Source organism: Apodemus sylvaticus, chromosome 4 (assembly GCF_947179515.1).
Source record: "Apodemus sylvaticus chromosome 4, mApoSyl1.1, whole genome shotgun sequence".
NCBI lineage: Eukaryota > Metazoa > Chordata > Mammalia > Rodentia > Muridae > Apodemus > Apodemus sylvaticus.
In genome coordinates this window covers 14,775,526-14,800,567 of record NC_067475.1, presented here as the reverse complement: position 1 = coordinate 14,800,567, position 25,042 = coordinate 14,775,526, and the positions used below count along the sequence as shown (strand labels likewise).

General features: G+C 44.0%; 1 protein-coding gene across 2 annotated transcripts in view; it reads left to right on the top strand.

Moving 5' to 3' along the window:
- Positions 1 to 14,770, top strand: part of Syde2 (synapse defective Rho GTPase homolog 2) — a 33,860-nt gene extending 19,090 nt beyond the window's left edge. For both annotated transcript variants that reach the window (XM_052179009.1, XM_052179008.1), the window contains exons 5-7: positions 7,869 to 8,050; positions 9,123 to 9,354; positions 12,873 to 14,770. In XM_052179009.1, the coding sequence (XP_052034969.1) occupies positions 7,869 to 8,050; positions 9,123 to 9,354; positions 12,873 to 13,369 (911 nt within the window). In that variant the 3' untranslated portion in view covers positions 13,370 to 14,770. The remainder of the gene's footprint in view (positions 1 to 7,868; positions 8,051 to 9,122; positions 9,355 to 12,872) is intronic.
- Positions 14,771 to 25,042: the final 10,272 nt, after the last annotated feature.

The window sequence follows — 25,042 nt, the reverse complement described above, 5'->3', positions numbered from 1 at the left end:
CTTGAGAGTAACTGTCCTAGAGAATTCAATCCTTGGATTGTCCATCACACTGTAAAAAGATAAGAAATTCAGCAGTCTCTCAGCTGTGGAGGTAGGCAAAGAAGGATGAACCTTGGAAGGTTATTGAGAAGAGACAAAGTTTGGGAAACTAGAGCTGGCAGAGGTTACAGACAGTGCGGCAGCACTGCAGTGTGTGTGTGTGTGTGTGTGTGTTGGCCCTTCTGAGAGGAGGACAGGCAAAGGCACTTCAGTTAGCCTGTGGGGAGGTTGCTTGTAACCTTTCTGATAGTCTGGCTAGTCAGTTTTTTTTACTCTCTTTGTTAGGGTTTTACTGCTATGAAGACACATGGTGACCAAGGCAAGTCCTATAAAGGACAGCATTTAATTGGGGCTGGCTTACAGGTTCAGAGGTTCAGGCCATTGTCATCAAGGCAGGAGCGTGGCAGCCTCTAGGCAGACATGGTGCAGGCAGAGCGGAGAGTTCTATATCTTCTTCTGAAGGCTACTGGTAGAAGATTGATTTCCAGGCAGCTAGGGTGAGAGACTTAAGCCCACGCCCACAGTGACACACCTATTCCAACAAGGCCACACCTCCTAATAATGCCACTCCTGGGCCAAGCATATACAAACCATCACATTTACTTACCATTTATTGTGTCTTTTTAATTACTAACGTTTTGGGGCCAACACAGAAGCAGAATACTATGAGAGACATCCATTCCGCGCACCTGATTTTCGTTTTTGTTTTGGTTTTTTGGATTTTTTTTTTTTTTCTGAGACAGGGTTTCTCTGTATAGCCCTGGCTGTCCTGGAACTCACTCTGTAGACCAGGCTGGCCTCGAACTCAGAAATCCACCTGCCTCTGCCTCCCAGAGTGCTGGGATTACAGGCGTGTGCCACCACCGCCCGGCTTTAAATGTTTTTTTTTTTTGTTTTTATTTTTGTTTTGTTTTGTTTTTAATTTATTTACTATATGTAAGTACACTGTAGCTGTCTTCAGACAGCCCAGAAGAGGGTATGAGATTCCTTTATGTGATTGCTGGGATTTGAACTCAGGACCTTCAGAAGAGCAGTCAGTGCTCTTAACCACTGAGCCATCTCTCCAGCCTCGCGCACCTGATTTTCATAGTTGTCAGCACCTGGCCAGACTTATCTTCTGCCCCCTCTCTGATCCTCTCCAACCTATGGTTTATTATTGAGACATGGACCCCAGACAGCAAACCTTTTCACCCATAGATACTCAGTGAGATCCCTCTGATTCAGTGTGCTTTGGCCATCTTGCTTTCTTTGCTGAAAATGTTGTCTAACATTTTCTCTGTCTTAAAGCATTGATGTTTACATCTCCTAGTTTGTTTTCTTATTCTATACACTATTAACTTTAGGTAAAAATTTAAAGAAAGTTATTTATCTGAAGAGATAGTGTACTGTAATGTTTACTTTCAGAATTGTGGTTTAGGAGTAGTTGAGGTTCTGGCTCAGGGTGCTAAGTAACATACGAAGAGTGCTTACTGTGTGTCATCTTGAATGATGTGACTTGATCTCAAGCAGTTGACTAAGAGAATGCAAACCAAGGTATTTTTCATTTTTTATGGCTTTGTTTCTTTTCCTCCTCCTCCTCTTCCTCTTCCTCTTCCTCCTGCTCCTCCTCCTCCTTCTTTTTGAGACAGGGTCTCAGTATGTAGTTCTGGCTCTATATAGACCAAGCTGGCCTCAAACTCACAGAGATCCTCCTGCCTCTGCCTCCAATATACCTCTTTATTGGCTTATATAAAAATTTAACAACTCAGAAACTTTTAAGTTTTGGTAAGGAGCAAATTATTAGCTTTAAAAAAAAAGAGAGAAAGTACATACTTGGCAAAATTAGAATTCATTAAAGGAAAGTTGTGTAGATACCTATTTCTAGAAAAGTGTACACAAAGGGGATTTTTGTCTCAGCAAAGCCTTAGCTTAGAAATAAACGTGATGCCGTGTGCTTATGTCCTGGGGCTGGAAGGTGTGATTTGGGTTGGCTGTCTTGTCTAAGTAGGGATCCCTGGGCTTGGATGCTTGCAGCGTTTGTAGACATGGACACAGGTTAGTGAGTCTGGCTTGTAGCATTCTTTTCTAAACAGGAGAGTCTAAAGCCACAGACTCCATGGTTCTCGCCTCTGTTACTTACACTATTCCATTTCAGTAAAGCTGTTTTTCAAGAGTTTGAAGCTGTTTTCTTTCTTGATTAAAAATACAAAAGGCAATAAAATGATTTGTCTGAAAAGCAGCTTTGGAACTGGGATAAATTACAACAGGGCTACAAAGCCTCAGAGAGAGGGGGTGGTGGGGAACACAAGCGCCATGTGTTTGGGAATTGGCCAGTGACGAGCTGTCTCTTGTATCCACTCTACATGAACTCACATTTCTGCATGATCTTTGGAAAATCAGAGCTTAGTGAGCCTGAGTTACAAGGTATGAACGGAGCACGCAATGTGCTCAGAAGTTGATGTGCTTTTAGTTGTTTTGTCTGGAACAGAACGCAACAATCCAAAGTGTTTTGCTTTAGAACAGGTTCAGAGTTTAGTGTATGAAGTCTATCTAGTGAAATCTTTGATACCTTGTTTCTGGTTATATTTTCCATCATTTTAAATGACTTCAGCATCCAAACAGCCAGTTCAGAACACTAGACTCTTGGTTCTTTGTTATCCCAAGTGCTTTGTTTATTGAGAGGGAAACTCATGGAATAGCTCAGGAGAGCCTCAGGTGCACAATCCCACATTAGCCTCCGAGGGCTCGGGTTACAGGTGAGCACGCGAGTCTTGCAGGTGACCTTCACATCACCTCTGCTGCATGACTCACTCCTAAGAGCTCACCTGGTTTTGTCATCCAGAATCCACTTTCTTACCTACAACATTTTGGACTGATTGCGTCCCAGATCCACCCCTCCTGCCCTTCAGGCTTCCGCTGTTATTCTCTGGTTGTTCTTTGCCCCTGAGTCTCCTTTAACTTAGGTTTGTTTGCTGCTTTCTCCTAATTCTCATCGCTTCCATCCAATGTCCCCTCCCACGCCGCTTTGGGAAGGCCAGTGCCTGTGGTTAGTCTTACATAACAGCTTGCTTGAGGCATAATTGCCATACAATAAAATGCATGCAGTGGAGTATGCCGCTGTGTGTTTTCACACATGTGTGCACCGTGGGATCATAGCCACAGTGAGTGTAAAGGATACAAGTGTCACCTTATGTCCTTTGTGGTCCCTCTTGCCTGCACCCTCACCTCCCCCACCCTCACCTCCCCCACCCTCACCTCCCACACCTCCGTTGCTCCCATTGTCAGACAGCCATTGATTGTTCTGTTGCTATAAGTTGATTTTTCATCTTCTAGAACTTGGGAATTTTCCTTTTTTTATAAGCAAATGGAAGCACATGGTTTTGTTTACTGGCAAAATTATCTTGAAATTCCCCCATGTTATTGCAAGGGTCTATGGCCTGTTCTTTTGGGGGGTGGGAGTGGGGGTTCAAGACAGGGTTTCTCTGTGTAGCCCTGGCTGTCCTGGAACTCACTCTATAGACTAGGCTGGCCTTGAACTCAGAAATCAGTCTGCCTCTGCCTCCCAAGTGCTGGGATTAAAGGTGTGCACCACCACGGTTTCTTTTTTAATGCCTGACAATGTTCCACTCTGGATATAGTGGATATTATATTGATGTATCCAGTCATCTCTTGACCAGCATTTACCTTGTTTCCAGTTTGGGGCAGTTTTAGTTTAAGTTACACAAGGAGACTTAAATTTTCAGGTACCGTTATGGTTTGGATTGGAGATGTCCCTTGAAACAAAGTTTTCAGACATGGAGCTTGGAGGACCTGGTTGAATCAGGAGGCCTGTGGCTCAGTCAGTGGATTAACCCATTGGGGGATTTATAATGTGATATCATTTTGGGGAGATGGTGGGAAGATGGAAGGTCTGGCCAACGATGTCACTGGTGGTGCCGTGTAAGGTTGTGCTTTATCCTTGGTCTGTCTCACGCTCTTGCCATCCCAACATCTGTAAGGTGAGCAGCTCTCCATCTTCCGTTGCGTTCTGGTTCTGGTTCTGATTCACCACAGACCTAGCCGCGCATCATGAGCCAGCTTAAACTCCTCGTTAATCATCCCTTGTCTCAGGCTGGACTTGCGGTGCACACCTTTGGTCCCAGCTCGTGGGAGGAAGGGGCAGGCAGATAGATCTGTGAGTTTGTGGACAGCCTGGGATACACAGTAACTTTTAGGACAGCCAGGGCTACAGAGAGAAACCCTGTCTGGGGGGAAATGGCTGTTGTATCTGAGGCCCTGCTTACCCCAAGATCATGAAAATTTTCACCATTTTCTTCAGAGAATTTCATGATTACTTATACTTGAAGTTAAGTTTTCTGCATTTTCTAAGGAGTTTTATTAGTCTTTAGCCAAGTGGCTATCTGCTTGTCTTAGCTTCTGTTGAGTCTTTTTCTTTCCCTACTTTGTTTGACCGTTTTATTTACTATTTATTTTGCCTCGTGTATTAGTGGTTTGCTTGCATGTGTGTCCGTGTGTCCTTGCACCTCGTGCATGTGTGTATGCTTGGTTCCTGCCGAGGTCGGAGTGGGGCAATGGAGCCCTGGAACTAAAGTTTCAGTCGCTGGGGTGAACTGAACCCTGGTTCTCTGCCAGAGTGACAAGGCTTGTAACCACTGAGCTGTGGCTTCAGCCCCAGTGACTGACAGTGGGCTCCCATTCCTGGTCTGTCAGTATGTCCGTCTTGGTGCCTGTGGTAACACACACATGATTGAAGCTCAGCAGGAAAATTTGAAATTGGCAGGTTTAGCTTCTCCCATTTTCCTTTCCAGGACTTTTTGGGCTGTTTGAATTTCTTACATATAATTTTTAGGATTAGTTTTGTTTTGTTTTGTTTAATTAAAAAAAAGATTTATTTATTATTTCATGTATGTGAGTACACTGTCGCTGTCCTCAGACACATTAGAAGAGGGCATCAGATCCCATTACAGATGGCTGTAAGCCACCGTGTGGTTGCTGGGAATTGGACTCAGGACCTCTAGAAGAGCAGTTGGTGCTCTTAACCACTGAGCCATCTCTCCAGCCCATAGGATAAGTTTATAAGTTTCTGTGACAAAGCTAGCTGGGTTTTACTTTATTTTTTATTTGGTAATAATTGTGATCAAAGTCACAGCTTATGTATGCTAAATAAATAGTCTACCTCTGAGTTACACCCTCAGCTCCTAGCTGGGATTTTGGTAGGATCTTTATTGATTCTGTAATCAATTTAGGGTGTATTGTTATTTTCTTAATGTTATGTTTTGGTGTAGAAACATGAAATATAGTTGCTTTTTTTTTCTTCAGTTTTCTGAGTAAAATTTTGTACCTGTCTAGTTTCCCTCAAGTATTTAACTCTTTGTGGTGCTCATGTGTTAGGGTTGCTTTGTTCTCTTCTCTTCTCTTCTCTTCTCTTCTCTTCTCTTCTCTTCTCTTCTCTTCTCTTCTCTTCTCTTCTCTTCTCTTCTCTTCTCTTCTCTCTCTCTCTCTCTCTCTCTCTGTCTTCTCTTCTTTCTCCCTCTCTCCTTTGTCCCCCACCCCTTATCCGCTAGTGTCTCCTGAGTGTCTTGGTGTCCGCGTGCCTCACCCGTGGGCTCCTGCCTCTTCGCTTCCCAGTGGATGGGAGCCGTGTTCTTTGCTTTACCCTGGCTGGTAGTATTTAGTTCCATTCCCAGCATTCCCGCTTCCCGCCTCCCTTGGCGTTGGATACAAATGATCTTCCAGACATCTTGAAGTGATTCTACTCCTTCCTGCCTTCTCAGGCGGCTCTGCTTTCTTCTCTGGGGACTTCCCAGCTGATCACAGCCCCTCTCTCCTGGGCCTGATTGGCCTTTGTTCCCTGTGACTGCTTGCCAAGACAGCTGGTTTTCTTTTCAGATGAGTCTCTGGTTTTTTTTTTTTGTCCTTATCTCTCATTGCCTCTAAGTCATTGCCTCCTATACCTAGCTACAAAAACCCTCTGCCATAGACTCACAGGAGGAATTTGTTTATAAATTCAGGGGCTCTGGCTGGAAGAGATCACGATGCAGGGGCTAGGCTGGACTGGACTGGACTGGTCCCCGTGGTGTCTTTGGGCATTCTTATCTAACCTAGTTATCACTGCTCTTCCTTTGATGCTTCAGGGTCTGTCTTGAAGCAGCTTTCCCTTGTCTTCCTTGAGAACATCCATGTTTTTCTCCTCATCCTAACACCACTGTTTCTCACCACATGGCGTATTTTATTTCTCCCCCTTAGCCCTGTTTGAGAGAGCTCTTCCCTTTGGGGTTATTTCCTATCTCTTGATGCTGCTTATTGCTTCCCTAGTCTGTCTGTCTGTCTGTCTGTCTGTCTGTCTGTCTGTCTCTCTCTTTCTCTTTCTCTGTCTTACACACACACACACACACACACACACACACACACACACACTGTGGGGTAGGAGAAAGGGTGCACCCCATCAGGCCATCATGGACTTTGCCGTGTGACAGAAGGTGCTTCAGTTCAGATCTCTAGGCTTACACCTCCCGAGCAGCAGCCATCTTTCAATAGCTCATTTCAAAGCTCTTTGTTCATTCTCAGAGTTTTGTGTGGAGCAAATGTACCTGTCCCGTAGACAGGCGTCTTCCTCCTGCCTGCTCGACTGTAATTCCTCCAGTGTTCCCTATTTCAAGCAATATCTTGAAGTCCCACTTGGATGGGAAAGCCAGAACGAAACTTGGCCAAGAATCGGGTTCTACCCTCTCTTCTTCCTGCTGAATCACAAGCGCTTTTGAAAATAAACTTACTGTAGATAGTATTCTCCAGGCTTCTCCTAATAAACTTCTTAGAGCTTTTTTTTTTAAAAAGATTTATTTATTTTATTTATATGAGTACACTATCATTATCTTCAGACACACCAGAAGAGGGCATCAGATCCCATTACAGATAGTTATGAGCCACCATGTGGTTGTGGGGAATTGAACTCAGGACCTCTGGAAGAGCAGTCAGTGCTCTTAACCGCTGAGCCGCCTCTACGGGCCCCGATAGTAATTGTTTCAAGCTTCTCTTTTATAGTGACAAGTCTGATGCTTTTTGCTCTTGACCTTTGTTTTAATTTTTTTCCATTTTCCTTTTGTTTTTGTGGTTTCCTCCTCCCCCCACCCCCCCCAAACAAGGTTTCTAGGTGTAACAGCTCTGGCTGTCCTGGAACTCACTCTGCAGAGCAGGCTGACTTCGAACTCCCAGAGATCCGTCTGCCTCTGCCTCCAATGTGTTGGGATTAAAGGCGTTCTATACCTTGCCTAGAGACTTTTGTTTTAATTTGCTTGGTGTGAGGAATGATCTTTCTCCTTTTGTGTAACAGTGTATCACTAGAGATTAATGATCTGGTATATCTGTTTAAGATTCATGTGCAGCATTAGAGGGCAGAGACATTGATGTCCCTCTGAGAGTTACAAAGGCTTTGGACTGATGGTTCCCTTTCAGTATCCCTTAAACATTTTGAAGTTCAGAATGTGGATGATTTAATGGTTTACTGCCGTCATTTGTATTTCCCCCTCTCTTCACTTGTATGTGCAGGGTGGCACGCGGGCCAGGGTCAGTCCTCAGGGCTTGTGTGTCCAGACAGCTTTCATCACGACTTAACAGAACTATGGGAATTTTGTCTGTCTTTTAGCAGGCTCCAAACAAAGCTAGTTACTAAAGCAGCTTACAGGAATATGAATCAATCGCCAGCGCTGTGTGATAATATCTTTCACGCTGTTGATCATATCCTCTTCCAGAGTGTGAAAGTTGAGTGCCATGGTGTTTGCACTGTTAAAGAGTTCACTGTACTTACTGGACTGTGAGGATGCGTCACCGCTGTCTCTGGCCTAATTTCCCAGGTGTTCTCAAGGACTATTTGAGAGAGCTTCCTTCTCCCCTAATCACCAAGCAGTTGTACGAGGCTGTATTAGACGCTATGGTGAAAAGCCCCTTGAAAATGTCATCGAACGGCTGTGAGAATGAGTCCAGCGACTCCAGGCTTACTGCTGGCCTCCTGGACTGCCTGCCAGATGTCGAGAAGGCAAGTATGCGTGATAGACGTTTCCCCGAGCCCTAGCACACGGGTTCGCTATGTAAGCACCACCGTCTCGGTGTTTTGGGACTCCGACGTGGTGGCAGGTGGGTCTTGGCTCTGTCTTTAGTATTTCTTAAATGTCTCTAGGAATCAGTTTTATGTTTTCTGTGTATGACTTTAGCCCAGGCGTGAATGCACCTTCTAAGTTCTGCTTTAAAGATTTTACTATTTCATCTTCTGTGTATATGTGAGTGCCTGAGTGTGTGTATGTGCCCCACACGCATGCCTGGTGCCCACAGCAGAGGAGGGCGCCAGATTTCCTGGAGCTGAGTTCCTGAGCTGCTTGATATAGTGCTAGGAACTGACCTCCTGTTCTCCCGCAAGAGCAGTGAGCACTCAACCACTAAGTCATCTCTCCAGACTGGAATGAGCAGTTTTAAATTCACATCCATTTGTTTAATATCATTTATAAAGAAATTAATTCAATTTACAAGTTACCTATGAATTATATTATAAACAAGTTATAAATATAATTTATAAAGCTTATTTCTTAAGATGATGATGAAATATACTACCACTTCAGAAAAAAATCACTCTTTTTCTGGTGCTTAAAACAAATAATTTTTCTTTTTTAGCCAACTTCCTTTATCTCTCCATTTTTTAAACTTTTAATCTTCTTTCATACATTACATCCCTCCCGGTGTTTCTATTTTTTTCCCCCTTTTATAATTTTGACTACTTAAAATATTTATTAGTTAAAAAGCATGATGGGAAAACAGGAGAAACACGTTGGCCTTTGGAAGCCATCCTTTCCCAGAGGACCACCACAGCCTGTGGTCACTACCTCAGGCTTCCTAGGGTAGCAGTCCCCACTTGGAACCCGAGGCTCATGGGTATTTAACGTGACTTCTCCCCATTGTCACAGCTGCTGTTGACACTTCAGAGAGGGCGGAGGAGGGAGCTGATGGGAGATCAGTGTTTTCCTAGGGAGGCCCATTGGAAATTAGAATATATTACTAAGTATTTTCTATAGACATCTAACTACTTTCTGGATTAAATTGTGTTTGGTCATACTCAGGCAACCCTGAAGATGTTGTTGGATCATCTGAAGCTGGTGGCTTCTTACCACGAGGTGAACAAGATGACCTGCCAGAACCTGGCTGTGTGCTTTGGACCAGTGCTGCTCAGTGAGAGGCAGGAGGCTTCCACACACAACAACCGCGTCTTCACCGACTCCGAAGAACTTGCAAGTGCTTTGGATTTTAAGAAACACATCGAGGTTCTTCATTACCTGCTCCAGCTCTGGCCAGGTAAAGGATTCTCTCGAGTACATTTCTTTAGCATCAGAGGGATGTGTGCATTAGCTAGTGATTAAAATGCCCAGATAATAAATAAATAATTGGGGAAAATAATCTAGATTTTTGCTTTTTCGGTACTGAGAAATTGAGACCTGCTCTGCATTGTTTACTGTTTATATTTTGTGTCTGCTCATAACATTGTAGACATTTGAGCCATCGTATATATTTTGGGCTTAGTCTTAGTAAAAGATGGCTCAAAATGCTGGTTGTACCACTTAGGGCACTCTGACCTTGGGAAGCTCTTTATAACAGACGTTACTGTGTTCCATCTTACGACCTTATAGACTTTGTATGAAAATTAAGCACCAAGATGTTCCTAAGGTGCCCAGCACAGCTTTTACCATGTAATATCCAGTTTCTCACCTTCACTTAATTTGTTTTGAAGAATTTTTTTTCTTTTTAAGCCTATTCTTTTTGTATTTTGAACATTTATTTTTACTTATGGGATGTGCTTGTGCATATGGGAGCCCTGAGAAGGCCAGAAGATGGCATCTGGTCCTCTGCAGCATGAGTTAAACAGGCATTTCGGGCTACCAGGTCCTCTGGAAGAGCAGCACGCTCAACCGCCAAGTCCCCTCCAGCCCGCATCCGTTCTTTCTTACAGAATCACTATTCTAGTGGTTACTCTTAAATTACAGCAGCTCACGCTAGCAATCATCTTTGATATTTTGGCCTTAAAAACTTGTTGGCGTGGTACTGAAGAGATGGCTCGCAGTTAGAACGCTTGTGGCATTTCCAGAGGTTCACTTCCCAGCACTCACGTGTGGCTCTCAGCGTCTAGAACTCTGGTCCCAGGGACTCTGAAATCCTCTTCTCAGTTCTACGGGCACAGGTATGCACGAGCGCACAGGCATACATGCAAGCAAAACACACACACACAATAAAAGGTTTCACAATTTGGTTTTTATGTTTTTTTTTGTTGTTGTTTTTTACTTATATGTGTGTGGGTGTGGATATGATTGTGCATTTGAGGTCAGAGGTCAGTTTCTCTCCTCCCTCCGAGTGGATGGAGCTCAGGTCCTCATCCTTGTGCAATAAACTCCTACTCACCGAGCCGTCTTCCAGCCCTACCCTGACCTCTGTGTGCCGCACGCACGTGTGTAAATTTAAACAGATTTACTATTGGCTACATTTTAGTTATTTAAGATGTATTTTATGTGCGTGTTTTACTTGTATGTCTGTTTTTGCTTCACGCATGTGCATCTCTGTGGCAGCCAGACGAAGGTGTCAGACCCTCTGTGCTTGGGGCTGCAGACAGCTGTTAGCAGCTGTGCGCGCTGGGACTTGAACCTGGGCACATGCAGGGGCAGCCAGCACCCTTCACCTCTGAGCTGTCTCTCTAGCCCTCTGACTGTACTCTAATGATAACGTACACGATGGTCTTATGTTCAGCATCTTATCCCAAGGACTTCTGTGGCTGGTTGTAATAATAACCTTTCTCTAGAACTTGTTATTTTCCTTGAAAGTACCCTAGACAAAAGACAGAAGCGGGCAGAGAATGAGAGGAAGCAATAGTTTTCCCCCTCTAAATTGCCTGCTGTGGATTTTAGGGAAGGCAGACATCAGGTAAATAAGTCACGGCTACTGGGCCTGTGAAAACCAAGGACGGACATTCCCCATGAAGAGCACATTTGGAGCGGGGCTTCCTGTTTCTTACAAGGTTGTAAAGTTTGTAAGGTCATAGATGACTTTTATCATTCTTAGTTCCTGGCAGAGCACCTGGCACTTACAGTCACCTACTATAGCTCTGTGAAGTAAAGATAAAATTCTGCTGGCCCAAAACATAGCGAAAAATTAAATTTCTTGGTCCTTAGCACTCTCTGACATTTTCCGCATGCAGCCTTAGTCGACCGTGGTTTCCCTTCATTCTCTTGAAAACAGGCCTGTCAGCAGTGTAGGGAAAGCCAGAGCTTCTCCATTACGGCTGAGATCAGCCATTTTCCATACAAGTTTATAGGAAAAAGTATCAATAGTTTAAAAAGATAGTGACATTGATATTTCAGAAATTGAGTTCTTAGTTTAACGTAAAATGATGATTTAATTGATTTCTTGAGTATTCTTCCAAGATACTGTGTAAAAGTGGACTTCGAATAGAGTCCTGGCAAGTTTCCCTCCAGGCTCCTGGGGGGCTGTGGATTCCTTGACAAACCTTCAGGCCCAGTGGGAATAGCGTAGAGGACGATGGTACTTAAAGTCACCTACTATAGCTCTGTGAAGTAAAGATAAAATTTTGCTGGCCCAAAACATTAAAAATTAAATGTCTTGGTCCTTAGCGCTCTCTGACACATCTGTTCTCCCTCAGTACCGGGTACAGCTGGTACACAGTCTATACCTGTGCACACAACACTCATACACAAAATAAGTCTTTAAAATGTAATAAATAGAAATGTTTGAATAAAGTAAAAGTTGAAATGTAGCTGCAAGTAAAATATCTTTGTAAAATGTTGGGAATATTAAGTCTGGAAAACTAGGACACGTGTATCTTTCTTAAGCTGTTTTCTTTTGTTAATAAAGCTTCACTCAGAGCTGAGACGCCGACGTAAGCCCTTAGTGAGGGAACTGTAATGGGGAACAGAAGAGAATAAAGAAACAGAAAGAGCTAGCTAATGTGGAGACTCTTTAATAACTACAGCTTAGCACTCTACAGCCTATTTTATACCCGGAACCTTAGACAGATACTCCGTTCTCAGTAAGCGACGTAAGCCTTGTTTTGTATGAAGTCCCTCGTGCCTGTCGCCTTCTGTACAGCCAATTCAATGTAAGGAGATAGAATGTGCCTTGTCTCAGAGGAGAGTAGTTTAAATACAAAGAATGTTATTTGAGGTTGTTAAATCTCTAACCGGAATTGGAAAATAAAATATCTGTGCTATTTCCAGGCCAAAAAAATAAAATGAAGACTGTTAGTAGCTAATGCTGTATAAAACCCTCAGGTAACCATGGGCTAGGCCTAGTAGTCATGTGTTCTATCAAAGTGAAATTTGGGCTGCTTGGTAAATGATGACACCCCGCTAACTATTGTATAAAGGCCCATGAAGGTCAGCGCTAGAGCGGTCACTTTAGATGCCTTTGCCTCCGCTAGATGTTTGTTCAAAGGAACTTCTTGTTCCCTGCTGTCTCTACACCATGCCTTGCCTGCTTTCTGCTGTAGTCTTTAATATAAGAGAAGCTATTTGCTTAAAATTACGGCTAGATAGCAATTAACCTGCACAGAAAATTCATCAACGTTGGGAGTTTGACGGGGAATGTTATTATTTAGCATGAAGTAGCATCTCCGAACGTTGTACTGCATTGTACGCCTAATCTTAATTATATGTGGTGGTAGAAAAATTACTGTGGGATACTTTCTTTCAGTAGAATGCATGTCTCTGTTAAGTGCATGTTTGTAGTTCATTATTAAATGGCTTCTTTGTTTGCTCTGTCAATTTAAAGCCGTTGGCTGTCACTAAAGTACATGTATTGTTCACTTATAGTGCAACGCTTAAGTGTCAAAGAACCCAGAGACAGTCTGTGCCTGGAGCAGTCGTCTTCTCCGAATTACTTGAGGCGAAAGAAGGAGCGGCCGTGTGTATTAAATCTGAGTGGTACAGACTCAACAAGGGTGCTGCGGCCAAGGCCAGCCCGGTTAGACAGCCCGCTCAGTAACCGCTATGCGGGAGACTGGAGCAGCTGCGGGGGAAGCTACTCTTTAAATACAAGAGACAATTTCAAGGGTCTGGATTGTGATGACGTTCCCTTGGAAGATGGAGAACGTAGGCACTGTAGCAACACCAGTGGAGCAGAAGCCGTGACTGAACGGCGGATCCCCGTGTCAGCAGGGTGCACGTCTCAGTCGTACTTGACGGTGCAGACCATCGAGTCCACGGTGGATCAGAAAGCTAACCTCAGAGATCTGCAAGAAAGCATTGATACTTTGATTGGCAATCTGGAACGAGAGCTCAGCAAAAACAAGTTCAGCCTGAGTGTTTGAGGTGCAGGACTTGCTTTACTGTGATGACATCTTCAAGGTTCATGCCGGCCCTTTTTCTGAGGAAAAAATATATGTGTGTATATAAAACTTAAGTTAATCCCTAATAAGTTCATGTAATTCAAGTATAAATACTATTCATTAATATGGTTATTTTACTTATGAACTGAGCCATTCTGGGCATAAAAGTAACTCAGACCTTGGGTGGATATTTTAATAAACCTTGCCAGGTGCATGGAGGAGACATGCAGATGTTTGTAAGGGTCAGGTACTACCCCGACAAGGCTTCGGTGAGAACTGTTCTTCTGTAGGTGGAGACAGATGTTCTCTGCAGAGGATACTGCAGCTGGACAGGCTGATTTGCAGTCAGAGTCCCTGTGCAATGTCATTTGGTCATATTTCATTTGCAATATGAATGCTGCTGCTATAAGAAAAAAATTTATGCACGTAAAATTATGCAGGTGTTAATGTATTTTGTATTAACATTTGGTAATTTTTTTAAGCTTATAAAAATTAAATATTTTTATGGTTCTTGAGAATATGTATATATTTATAGCTTCATTATGCATATAGGTTTTAGAATGAGGGAAGGGGTTGATTACAGCATTCCAAATATTTTAAAAATAAGGCCAAAGTTATTCACATAAAAATGCCTTTTTCAGGGAAAGAATGTTTAAGTTAAAGATAACTTACATAAAAACCACTTGAATAAAAACACACCGAACTGTTTTGAGTCCAAGGTGATAGCCTTACCAATTTCGCAGTGCCCCTGTGGAAAGTTGTATTTTGTGTTGAAGTCCTTCAGCTTCATAAGACATCAAATGACCAGATACCTGTACTAGTGACTTCAAAAGACTTCACTTGCTCTCTGCTACTTTGTTTCCTGTGGCGCTTTAAGTATTTATTTATAGAGGTAAACTTAAAATGTTGACTTCACTAATTGTCCTTGGTTCTAAAGAAGTCATCTTGCCAGGATGCTACTCATTACAAATTTTTAAAATGTATTTAAGAAAACCTTTTATACTTACAGAATGTGTAGTTTTAGAATTATAAATGAATATTAGTTACCAAGTATAAAGTGTGACAGCCATAAAAAACCGGTTTCTCACTGTTTTTCTAAATATTAAGGTACTTCTATCCAGTGCACGTAACATCCAGGTAATTTGAAAGCCCACTAGTATGAAGAAAAATAACTATTTTTATATGAGACTTTCATTTTTTAAAATATTGTGTAACAAATACCAGAGACGATGCAATAGGTATGCGTCATGAGTAAAAAAAGTATTTTTAAGTGTTTTATAGAGAAAGTATCTGTGCTTTTTGTTTGTTTGTTTGTTTGTTTGCTCTGTCATGTATAATACATAAATCAAGTAAGCAGTATAGGAGTATAAATGCTTTATTAAAATATAACAGTGTCATGCTATTATAATTGATTTTAAAGATCACTTTGATATTCTTTGTATTGTTGCTGTTGTTGTTGTTGTTGTTGTTTAAGACAGACTTTCTTTTTGTGTAGCTCTGGCTGTCCTGAAATTAGCTTTGTAGACAAGGCTGACCTCTAACTCAGAGATCTGCCTACCTCTGCCTCTGAAGTGCTAGGACACCCAGGTCACTTCATATTCCTAAAGAAGTTATCCATAAATATATATAGCATTGATCTATCCAAAATTGGAATTTTCTGGAGTCTGAGGCCCATTCTTATTTTGTTTTTTTGATGAGAATAGTTCATGATCAGTCTCTGTTGCCTTGAGTATGATAAGCATTTTTTAGTAAAGCTCTGTCATAGCTACAGGCCTTGACACTTCTAGAATTGCCAAGTTCAGGTGCCTTTACTTAAAAACATTTTTTAAAAAAATTATACTATCTGTGTGTGTGTGTGTGTGTGTTGAGTGTGTGTGTGTTGAGGTATGTGTGTATGTGTGTGTTGAGGTGAGTGTGTGTGTTGAGGTGTGTGTGTATGTGTGTTGAGGTGTGTGTGTGTGTGTGTTGAGGTGAGTTTGTGTTGAGGTGAGTGTGTGTGTTTGTGTTGAGGTGAGTGTGTGTGTGTGTGTGTGTGTGTGTTGAGCTGAGTGACACCTAGCATGTGTGTGGAAGTCTTAGGGATCATGCTGGGCAGCAAATACTTCTTCCCAGGGAGCCGTCCTTGACTGGAGCAGGTTGTCACTGCCTTGTGTTCAGACCCACATTCATCAGCCTCTGGATCTTCTGTATAGTCATGGTGAGCCTGGGGCCCCTGCATCTGAGCGAGGACGAGCGGGATACTTCAGAGATGAGCTTGCAATCTCTCTGGGTCTCGCCAAGCCTTCATTTCTTCTGCATCCCTCATTTGGGTTGGGTTTGTGGTCTCATGTTGAAACTAGTTTAGACCACTGAAGGCATTTCACGTTAGGTAATGTGTTTCCCGTGTGTAGTTAGTGAAGGCAGAGACACAGTCATTCAAACAAGAGACTAGCAGCAGAGGTGGGTGCCAGCGTGCCTGTGTAATTTTATTAACTTACAGGGAGAATTATGGATATATTTTGAAGTAGGAGCCAGAAGAATCCGCTCGCAGGCTTTGGAGTATAGCCCTAGCAGTAGAAGGGAATTGCCATCAAAAAATTAAAATGGCCAGGCATAGTGGCACACACCTTCAGGTCCAGCACTCGAGAGTCAGAAACTAGTGGATCTCTGAGTTTGTGGGCAGCCTAGACTACATACCTAGTTCCAGGACAGCCAGGTCCCATAGACCTTGACTAAAACAAAACAAAAATTCCCAAAGAGCAAGCCAGTTTCTGTTAAAATGGTCCTTAGGTTAGATGCTATTCCTAGCAGTTGTGAACTAAATGCTATGTAATGGCACCCCCTGCATCTGGTGCTGATTCCCAGACACCAGGCTTCAGAAACAAAAGACCTCATTGCTCCTTTGTAGGGAGCCACATCTCTTGTAATGGCCATCGTGGAAAAACAACAGGTTAGGTAGTTTTATGTTAGGGACCCTAAAGAAAATGAATTTGGAGTTTATTTCCCAAACACAGTAATTTATAATTCAAGCCATCATTCTGCAAGTGCTTTAAAATGATGAAGTTAGCGTGCCCTTAAAACTAACAGTCCTAAGGCTAGAGGATCACCGCAGGTTCAAGGCCACCCAGGGCTATTAAGTAAAACCCTTTTGCAAAAAGTTCCTGCAAATCCTAATTTGGTTCCTGTTCACCTGAGCCCCAGTTATAAGGAGAAAGGATCTTTGACCTTCATTTCCTGACCAGTTTGCAAAAACCATTAGGTTCACAGTTGATGAGTGATGCAAGTGGGAATCCTTGGGTTACATTCGGACTTAGCCAAAAATTAACTGGCTAACTCAGGCAGAAAAGGAATCTTAAAACCAGACTTCAGAAGCAAGGCTCTCTAACAGTGCTGACAGACTTTTGTATCTTGTTCTTAGTGGTCCCAAAATGGCTCTATCTCACGAAGCACAAGTGAGATGTGGGAATTTTCTAAGTCTTGCTTCAGTTTTTAAAATATATTAAAAACAAACAAATGACAGTCTAAGAAAGCTTGTAAGGAGCAGAAACAGGCCAGCCAATAATAGCAGACAAGGCCACGCCTGGTCCTGAATCTGCTATGGTGTGGCCGCCACGGCTCTGCCACCATTTCTGATCATTTCTTGATCGGATTTCCCGATAAAGGTACCAGTTTTGATCCAGGTCTCCAGGCATTAGGAATTTGCTGTATCCTCCCCCTAGAAGAAGGTCTCACCCTTCTTGACGCTGCAACACTGTAATACAGTTCCTTATGTCGTGGTGACTCCGAACCATAAAATTATTTCATTGCTATATCATAACCATAATTTGGTGCTTTTATGGATCATGATGTAAATATCTGATATTCAGGATGTCTAATATGCAACTCCCAAAGGGCTTGGGACCCACAGGTCAAGAACCACTGCAGCCTAAAGCATATGGTGGTGAATTTTCTGACTTGGAGGGAAGACTGGATGCTGAGCAGGTGGAACTGTCAAGTGCCACAACACTTCACGGTTGTTTGTCTTACACTGCTGCTCCCATATTAATCTTCTCTCCCCCACCCCTATACTCACCCATCAAAGATCTGGGTGTGGTAGATCCCAGACTGATGTCAGTCTAGTGCTTTCTTCTCTCCCATCTGTGCTGCCCCTGTTCCCTCTGTGTCCACAATCCCTGTAATCTGTGGAGACTAACGTGATCTGGAAAGATGGAGTACGTCCTTTCCTGGGTATTGTACCTTATCCAACCTCTCTGGGACCTCCTTTGTTTCAAGATCTCTGCACACTTCCTTCTGCCTGGGCAGGTATGGAGATCCACCTGCTACTTAGGTTGATCCTTTTGAGCCATTCTTGTTTCTAAAGAAACGTCACTTCAAGTATCAGTTACTTTTTAATTGCTGTGATAAAAAAACACCTTGACCAAGGTGTCATAGAAGGGAGGGTGTATTTGGTCTCCCGGTTCCTGAGGGATAAGAGCCATCAAGACAAGAACCGTTGGGGTGGGGGGATGGGCAGCGTGCTGCAGGGAGGCATGGGTGTTGAGACTGCAAGGTGAGAGCGTACATCCTGATCCCTCTAACTCTGCAGGAGCAGAGAGCAAGCTGGGAATGGTGCATGGCCTTTACTGGTCCTTCTTCCAGTAAGACCACACCTCCTAAGCCTTCCCAAACAGCACCATCGAGTGGGGGTGAAGCATTCAAACATCCGAGCCTGAGAGGGCCACTTTTGTCCGTCACCCACTGAGGTAGCTCACCAGGAAAGGGTGCTTGCTGCCGAACCCAAGGACCTGAGTTTGATCGAAAGAATTCATGTGGTAAAATGACAAGAACTGCTCTGACGTCCCTGAGCAAACGTTTGCAGGATGATTTGACCACACTGTGAACTCCGAGATTGTGTGAAAACCTGTTTCTAGTTGTGGTGTGGCTCAGCCTTAGCACGCACCTTTAATCCAACAGCTTTCTTTCTGCTTATTGTAAATACGATTAAATAACGTCAACCATCAGTCAAGAGGCGTAGCTAGCAACCAGTTGACAGGGAAAACCATAGAGAGTGAGAGGAAGTCAGGAGGACTGGCAGAGAGACATTCAGGAAGTGGAAGGGAGGGACATTGAGTTTGAAGGGTTTTTGACTTGGCGTGGAGAAGGAGGGATTCCTTTTCCTTTTGAGATGTTGGCTGAGGAGGAAGGCCAGCAGGGAGCTTTCTCTGCCACTGTGAGCTAGCAGGCTTACCCCTACCCCTACCCCCCACCCCAGACCCTGGGTCTTCATTGGTAAAACTGAACATTTGAGATTTTGTTAAAAACAGCAGCACAGTAGTATACACTTGCACGCATGTACTCGTGGGCATTAAATACTACGTTAAAATGTTTTTAAGAACTATAAGCTGCATCCCATCTACTGCCCCTGGCTTGTCTCGATCAAGGTGTTTATCTCTTTACCTTATCTGCCTCTACCTTTCAAATGTAAACAGTGTTCCCATAGCAACCACAAGCTGGACCGAGTTCATCACCATATATGCCTAGAGGGGAAATAACTTAGAAGATAATCAGGTGTTTATAAAAAATTAAATGGCTGGAAAAGATATTTGAGGGTGGTTGTCTTTTTATAGAGGAAAGACAAAAACTAAGGGTTATATGCTGCAGTTTCTATGTGACTAAAAAGTATCCGCTCCTTGGGGCTGGAAAGGTGGCCCAGTGGATAAGGACACTTGCTGCCTTTGAGTTGCCCATAGCTCCAGCCTCAGGGGACCTGAAGCCCTCTTTTGACCCCCGTGAACACTAGTACTCTCATGGCCTACAAATACACACATAGCAAATACCCCTTCATGATAAACCATGTGTCTTTTGGTCTTAAAGACGTGCCTTTGCTTTGGGATTTTGGAATTAGGATGGTCTTGGGGTCTTGTGGTCTTTGTGACTTGGTCACAAAAGTTAGTTGGTAAATTTTGGGTAGTAGTTGCTGCAGATGAGAATGATTAAATAATCGGTTTATGAAAAGGTACATTATACCACAAGACAGGCGTCAGAGAGAGACTTTATTTAAATGGACTCTTTCACAAGGGTGAGGAAAATGCGCCCTTTTGATTTGGGCCCTGTTCACTTGAGTTCAAATAGGGTTTTTTTCCCCCTAGAAATGCAAAATTCTATTTTCCACTTTATTAAAAGGAAGTCACTTCATAAATATGGTTGGGGCTTATGAGTAAAATTCTCCCTTAATAGAGTAGCGGAGAGGGCATCCAGGGAGCAGATCGTACAGTCAACAGTTTTAATTTCTTTGTCCAGTGTTTAAGTCTCTGGGTTGGATTATCATCATCCTTGCCTGTTAAGGCCTTAATATTCATTCAAGTCATCTGTGTTTACTTCTGTTTTTGCCTACTGGAGATATGGGCGTGGTGAAATCTTGGTGACTTCCATATCCGTTCAAACTTCTGTGGAAATTCCACTCATCAAAGTAAACTTCCATGGAGGGCTTAAAAATTCCAATTTTAGAAATGTACAGTTCACGTTAAGTCGAGAAAGGGAACCCCCTTTCACCTCCAGGGTGTTTGCGTGACATTACTAGAGCAACCTGTAGCTCGCGGACTTTCCCTGGCTGCAGATAGTGAACAGCGACCTTTTGTTCTTGACCTTCGCTCAAGAAGTCAGGTGCAGGTTGCCAGCTCCGTCTGTCTGTCCAGTCCTGTCAGAGCTTCTCCCTGTGGTCAGGTCACACTCACTGCAATGGAGGAGCGAGCTTGGGTTGTTAGGTAAGCGAAAGCTTCTTGTCTAGACTGGCAGATAAGGAACAGCCGGCAAACTCTGCTGCCTGTCCAAGGTTGCGAATCTACATTTGATCTTGTCTGGCTTTTCCTGGGGAGACATGAACAAACGTCTGTTCGCTCCAGGTAGCGCGCACAGCAGAACAAAACGGATTCCAGGCAAGTGGAGTCTGATCAGCCGGTAGCTTTATGAGGTTTCTGGGTGTACAGGAGCCTGCGAGACTCAAGGCATCCACTGCTTCGGAGAGCCCACCGCAGCCACTCTGGAAGCTGCAGCCCGGGGGTGCCCTACAGGACTCACAGCTCCATGAAGCACTACCTCCGTCGCTGATTGTTCCCCTGCTTACAAACTTGTTGGTCTTGCAGTTTCCTATCTCCGAGTCCTGTACATTTTTGGCTTCTTGAGTATGAATCTTCCTCAACCCCGGGGAAGCAATGCTTTATTGGAGGAAGAAACTGCATGGCACCTTTGTGAGCTGCGTTAGCTCGAAGCCAAGCAAACAGGCATGGGAGAGGCTGCATCTGTGTCTTTCTCCACCTCAGTATCTTGTATGTAGAGCTGAATGCGGACTGGTGAACGCCCTTTACCACCTAGAACAATAAACATTGCAGGCTGCAGAGATGGCTCAGTGATGGACAGAACTTGATTTTTGCAGATCAGCTTTCCTTCCCAGAACCCACATGGAAGCTCATAGCTGTCTGTAACTCCAGTTTCAGGGAGTCTAATGCATGAACTGGGTGCACATATATACATACATACATACATACATTTAAAAGTAGTATGTGTAAAAAGAAATATTTCCTGTAGCTCTTTGATCATGTTTGTAAATCAAAACTGCTCAGAGTAGGGCTCATAGCTAATGCCAGGCCTGTTTAAGGATTGAACACACCTTGTCCAGATAAACACTTGCAAAAGCCTGTTGGATGTGTAGAACAAACAGCTAGACAGACAACAAACCACCTCCTTCTTTGAGGGCTGAGACATGGCTCAGTGGTGACCGCTCTTTTTTATTTTGTTTTGTTTTGTTTTGTTTTTGGATTTGGTTTTTTCGAGACAGGGTTTCTCTATATAGCCCTGGCTGTCCTGGAGCTCACTCTGTAGACCAGGCTGGCCTCAAACTCAGAAATCCACCTGCCTCTGCCTTCCAGAGTGCTGGGATTACAGGCGTGCGCCACCACCGCCTGGCTTGTGACCACTCTTTCCATGACCTGAGTTCAGTTTTTAGCAATCCCTTAGAATGGGCTGAATCTCCTATAACTCCAGCTCCCGGGGACCCAATTCTGACTTTATGGTCTTTGAGTGTCTGTTATGTTCATGCACATACTCAGATATATAAATTAAAAAAAAAACAGTGCAGAGAATTGTCAGAAATACACACACAGTCTGCTGCAGACTGGCTGTGGGGACAGTGGAGGGGACGCCTGACTCCTCCAGTCACTCAGAACACGCAGCAGCCTTTGAAAGTGGGAAGCCATTTTTTCCTGTCTTGAGGTTTAAGATTTCCTCCCTTGTAAGGAAACAGGAAAAATGCAGGAAGCTGTCTCCTCACAACTGCTCCTATTGCTTCCTTCTAGGCTGATGAAATGTGGGGAAATCCCCCAAGAAGAACAGGAACCAGAAATAATGAGCTGTGTGGTACCAGCCAAAACCAACAAAGGGTTTTCAAGCATTTAGTAGCAATTGCTGCTGTGAGATATCCCAGCTCATTGGGCAGACGTCAGACAGCTGAGCCTTTCCTCACCTGTCGTGACAGGTACTTCGTCCTGATGCACAGGCGGCCATGTGCTCACGGAACCATTCCTTTGCCTCTCGTACCCAAGAGATTCTGTGGCTAACACCACAGCCTCCGCTGCCTCCCCCTTTCCCTCTCCTCCCCACTCCCTCCTTCTCACCTTCAGGGAGATTCATTGAATTCTCACCTAGAAGAACACAGTCTCTTTTCTGATTAAAATCCCAGCATGTATGTGTGTGTGTGTGTGTGTGTGTGTGTGTGTGTGACTCTTCTGACTTAAAAAGCATTTATTTATATTTATATTTATTTATATTTATATTATTTATATTTGAGTCTGTGGAGATGCAGGCCCCTGCCTCCGGCAACACAAGCACACCTTTGTACCACTGGGGCCCAGTGCACTTTGATTGTGATGACATCTCCCTGGATGATTTATGGACTTCTGATTCCCACGGTGCACACATTTCTTTATCATTGCTCACTATGAGTGAAGAAGTGAAGAACAGAGATGTCCCCCAGATATTCAGCATGTGTTTTCTGTCTTCCCATAGAAATGTAAACAAACATCTAAGACTCTGAGAATGTAAAATACACACCCACCTTTACACAGCAGCTGTCTTTTTTTGGGGGGGGGGGGTAACAAAATGTTTGGTTTTTTTTTTTTCTTTCTTCTTCTAAGTTTCAGACATTTGGGACCAGTAATTGCTGAGGCAAATCAATTACCTATGAATACATGCTGCTTGCTTGTCCATCCACTGGGTGTGTGAATGGAAGATCTTGCTAAGTTGAATGTTAAACGCTGACTCTCAGGAAATCACACCACAGCAAAATCTATAGCATAGCAATTGTAGGCAATCTTTCTTTGGTCATGCCAGAATTCAAATTACTTCTGTGCTGTTGATATTGCCTTGTATGGTACGCATTTTATAGCATTATACAGTAGTGTCTCAAGTTTTATAGAGTCTTCATAATTCCGTATGGTGGGGGTTATTATTCCTACGTGTTGATGAAGAAATGCTCACTCTGATTACGGGGTGGTGATAGCTCAGTGGGGAAGAGCATATGCTCTCTGAGTAAGAGGACCGACAGCCTGAACTGGGATCTGTGGTGTTCATGTGAACGCCTGGGTGTGGTGGTGAGCATTGGCGGTCCCAGCCTTGGGAAGCAGAGTCCTGAGAGAGAAGGCAGCCTGGGAGCACCTCATCAATGAGAGATCCTCCAGGCAGCCAGGTGGGAGGTGATAGGAGGAATCAGAACTCTTCATCTCACTCTACACGCGTGAACATGAGTAAATGCACACTCCTGTGCACAACACATGCACATACCACAGATACGGCATGTGCACATATACAACCCCCATAGATACTGCATGTGTGTGTGCACACACACGCAGACACACACCACAGATACTACATGTAATGTGCACATATACAGATACATACCACAAATACTGAATATATGTGCACACATGCAGACACATACACAACACAAATACTGCATGTAAGTGCACACATGTGCACACACACACACACACACTCCACAGCGCACACTGTCCAACACTGAGGCTTAGGAGTAGTGGGGCTAGAATTGGATAGCCTGTCTCTACACTGAGAAAATGCATGTCTGGTTGAGAAGAAACTATGAAACTTTTATTTTATACTTTTCTCCTTTCCCCTCAAGAACGGAAGAAGTGTAGCAGGCATTCCTGAACACATTTGAGTTGGGGCTGAAGGACATTTTCCCCTCTGACCTCCCAACCCCAGTGCTCTGAGGTGGTGGGGTGGAAGGAAACCTGACAATAGTATTTGTTAATATCAAGCCACATTGTAACAGACAGGACATCTGGAAACAGCTGCACCCGCCCTTCACGGTCTTTCCCTTAGTGAGCTTCCCAGGTTGGTTTAGCTGGTGCGTGGATTTCTGTCCACTGTGATCCTCTATCCACAGCTCACGGGCTGTGCAAGGAGTGGATTCATCAGACAGGCTTTCATCTGACCTTCGCTGAGATTCAATTTCCTGATGGGGATGCAGCTCAGTCACCTAGTACCTGCCCTGGCAGTAGCAGCCTAGCAACAATGTAGGATGTCGCCCACCCCCTGCTTGAGCGGGGGCGGAAGGACACAGGGAGCCGTTAATTATTTACTATGGTGGTTTGCAGACCTGTGGAGGGCGTGGCCACCGTCCTCTGAAGTTAATTGCTTTTTCATCTAAAACGCACACAGATGGGCTTATCTGTGGGCCCGAATATATCGTGGCTTGATTACACATTTCTTGGTGAGCAGAAATCAGTATGTGAAGCTGAATGATAGTTACATTTAATCCAAATGATCAAATATTGAGTGACTGGATGGGTAGGGTGTGGTGCTCTAAAAGAAAAAAAAAAACAAGAAGAGATAGACTATGTAAAGAGAGAGAACAGGAACCTGGTGTCCTCTTCTGGATGCCACATGTACATGCACACATACACACACATGCACACATATATACGCACACACGAGACAGAGAGACTGAGGCACACACACACACACACACACGAGAGAGAGAGAGAGAGAGAGAGAGAGAGAGAGAGAGAGAGAGAGAGAGAGAGGGAGGGAGGGAGAGAGACTGAGATACACAGAGAGAGAGAGAGACACAGAGACAGAGAGACAGAGACAGAGAATGTCCCTTTAACATGAGACCTCTAACACTGGAGGACAACCTAGCTTGTCCCAGGAGATGAGGCTGAGCTTTGAGGTCAGTCTGCTGGGATCTTTCTTTATACTACATAGTAAGGCAGACCAGACGAGTAGAGGGCAGAAAAAGAAGATTTGAACTGGAGGCAGGTGGATGTCTGAGTTCAAGGCCAGCCTGATCTACAGGGTGAAGTCCAGGACAGCCAGGGCTACACAGAGAAACCCTGTCTTGAAACGAAACAAAACAAAACAAACAAACAAAAAGAAGATTTGAAGCGATCTAAAATCCAGGTGGAGGGTGTGGGAGGAAAGGATGGCAGGGGACAGGGCAGAGCCGTGGGGACCGAGGGGAGCCTCCCTGTATTTTCACTGCCTAGTTTGAGCCTCAGCTCAGCTGAGTTCTTTGCTGGGGTTCAGCAGGTCTGTCACCTGCCAAATGAAGGGTCTGGCCCAGAGAAAAGGACGTCAGCTCGTGGGGTCGGACAGCTTCGGAGAGAACTTGCCCTACTGAAGGAG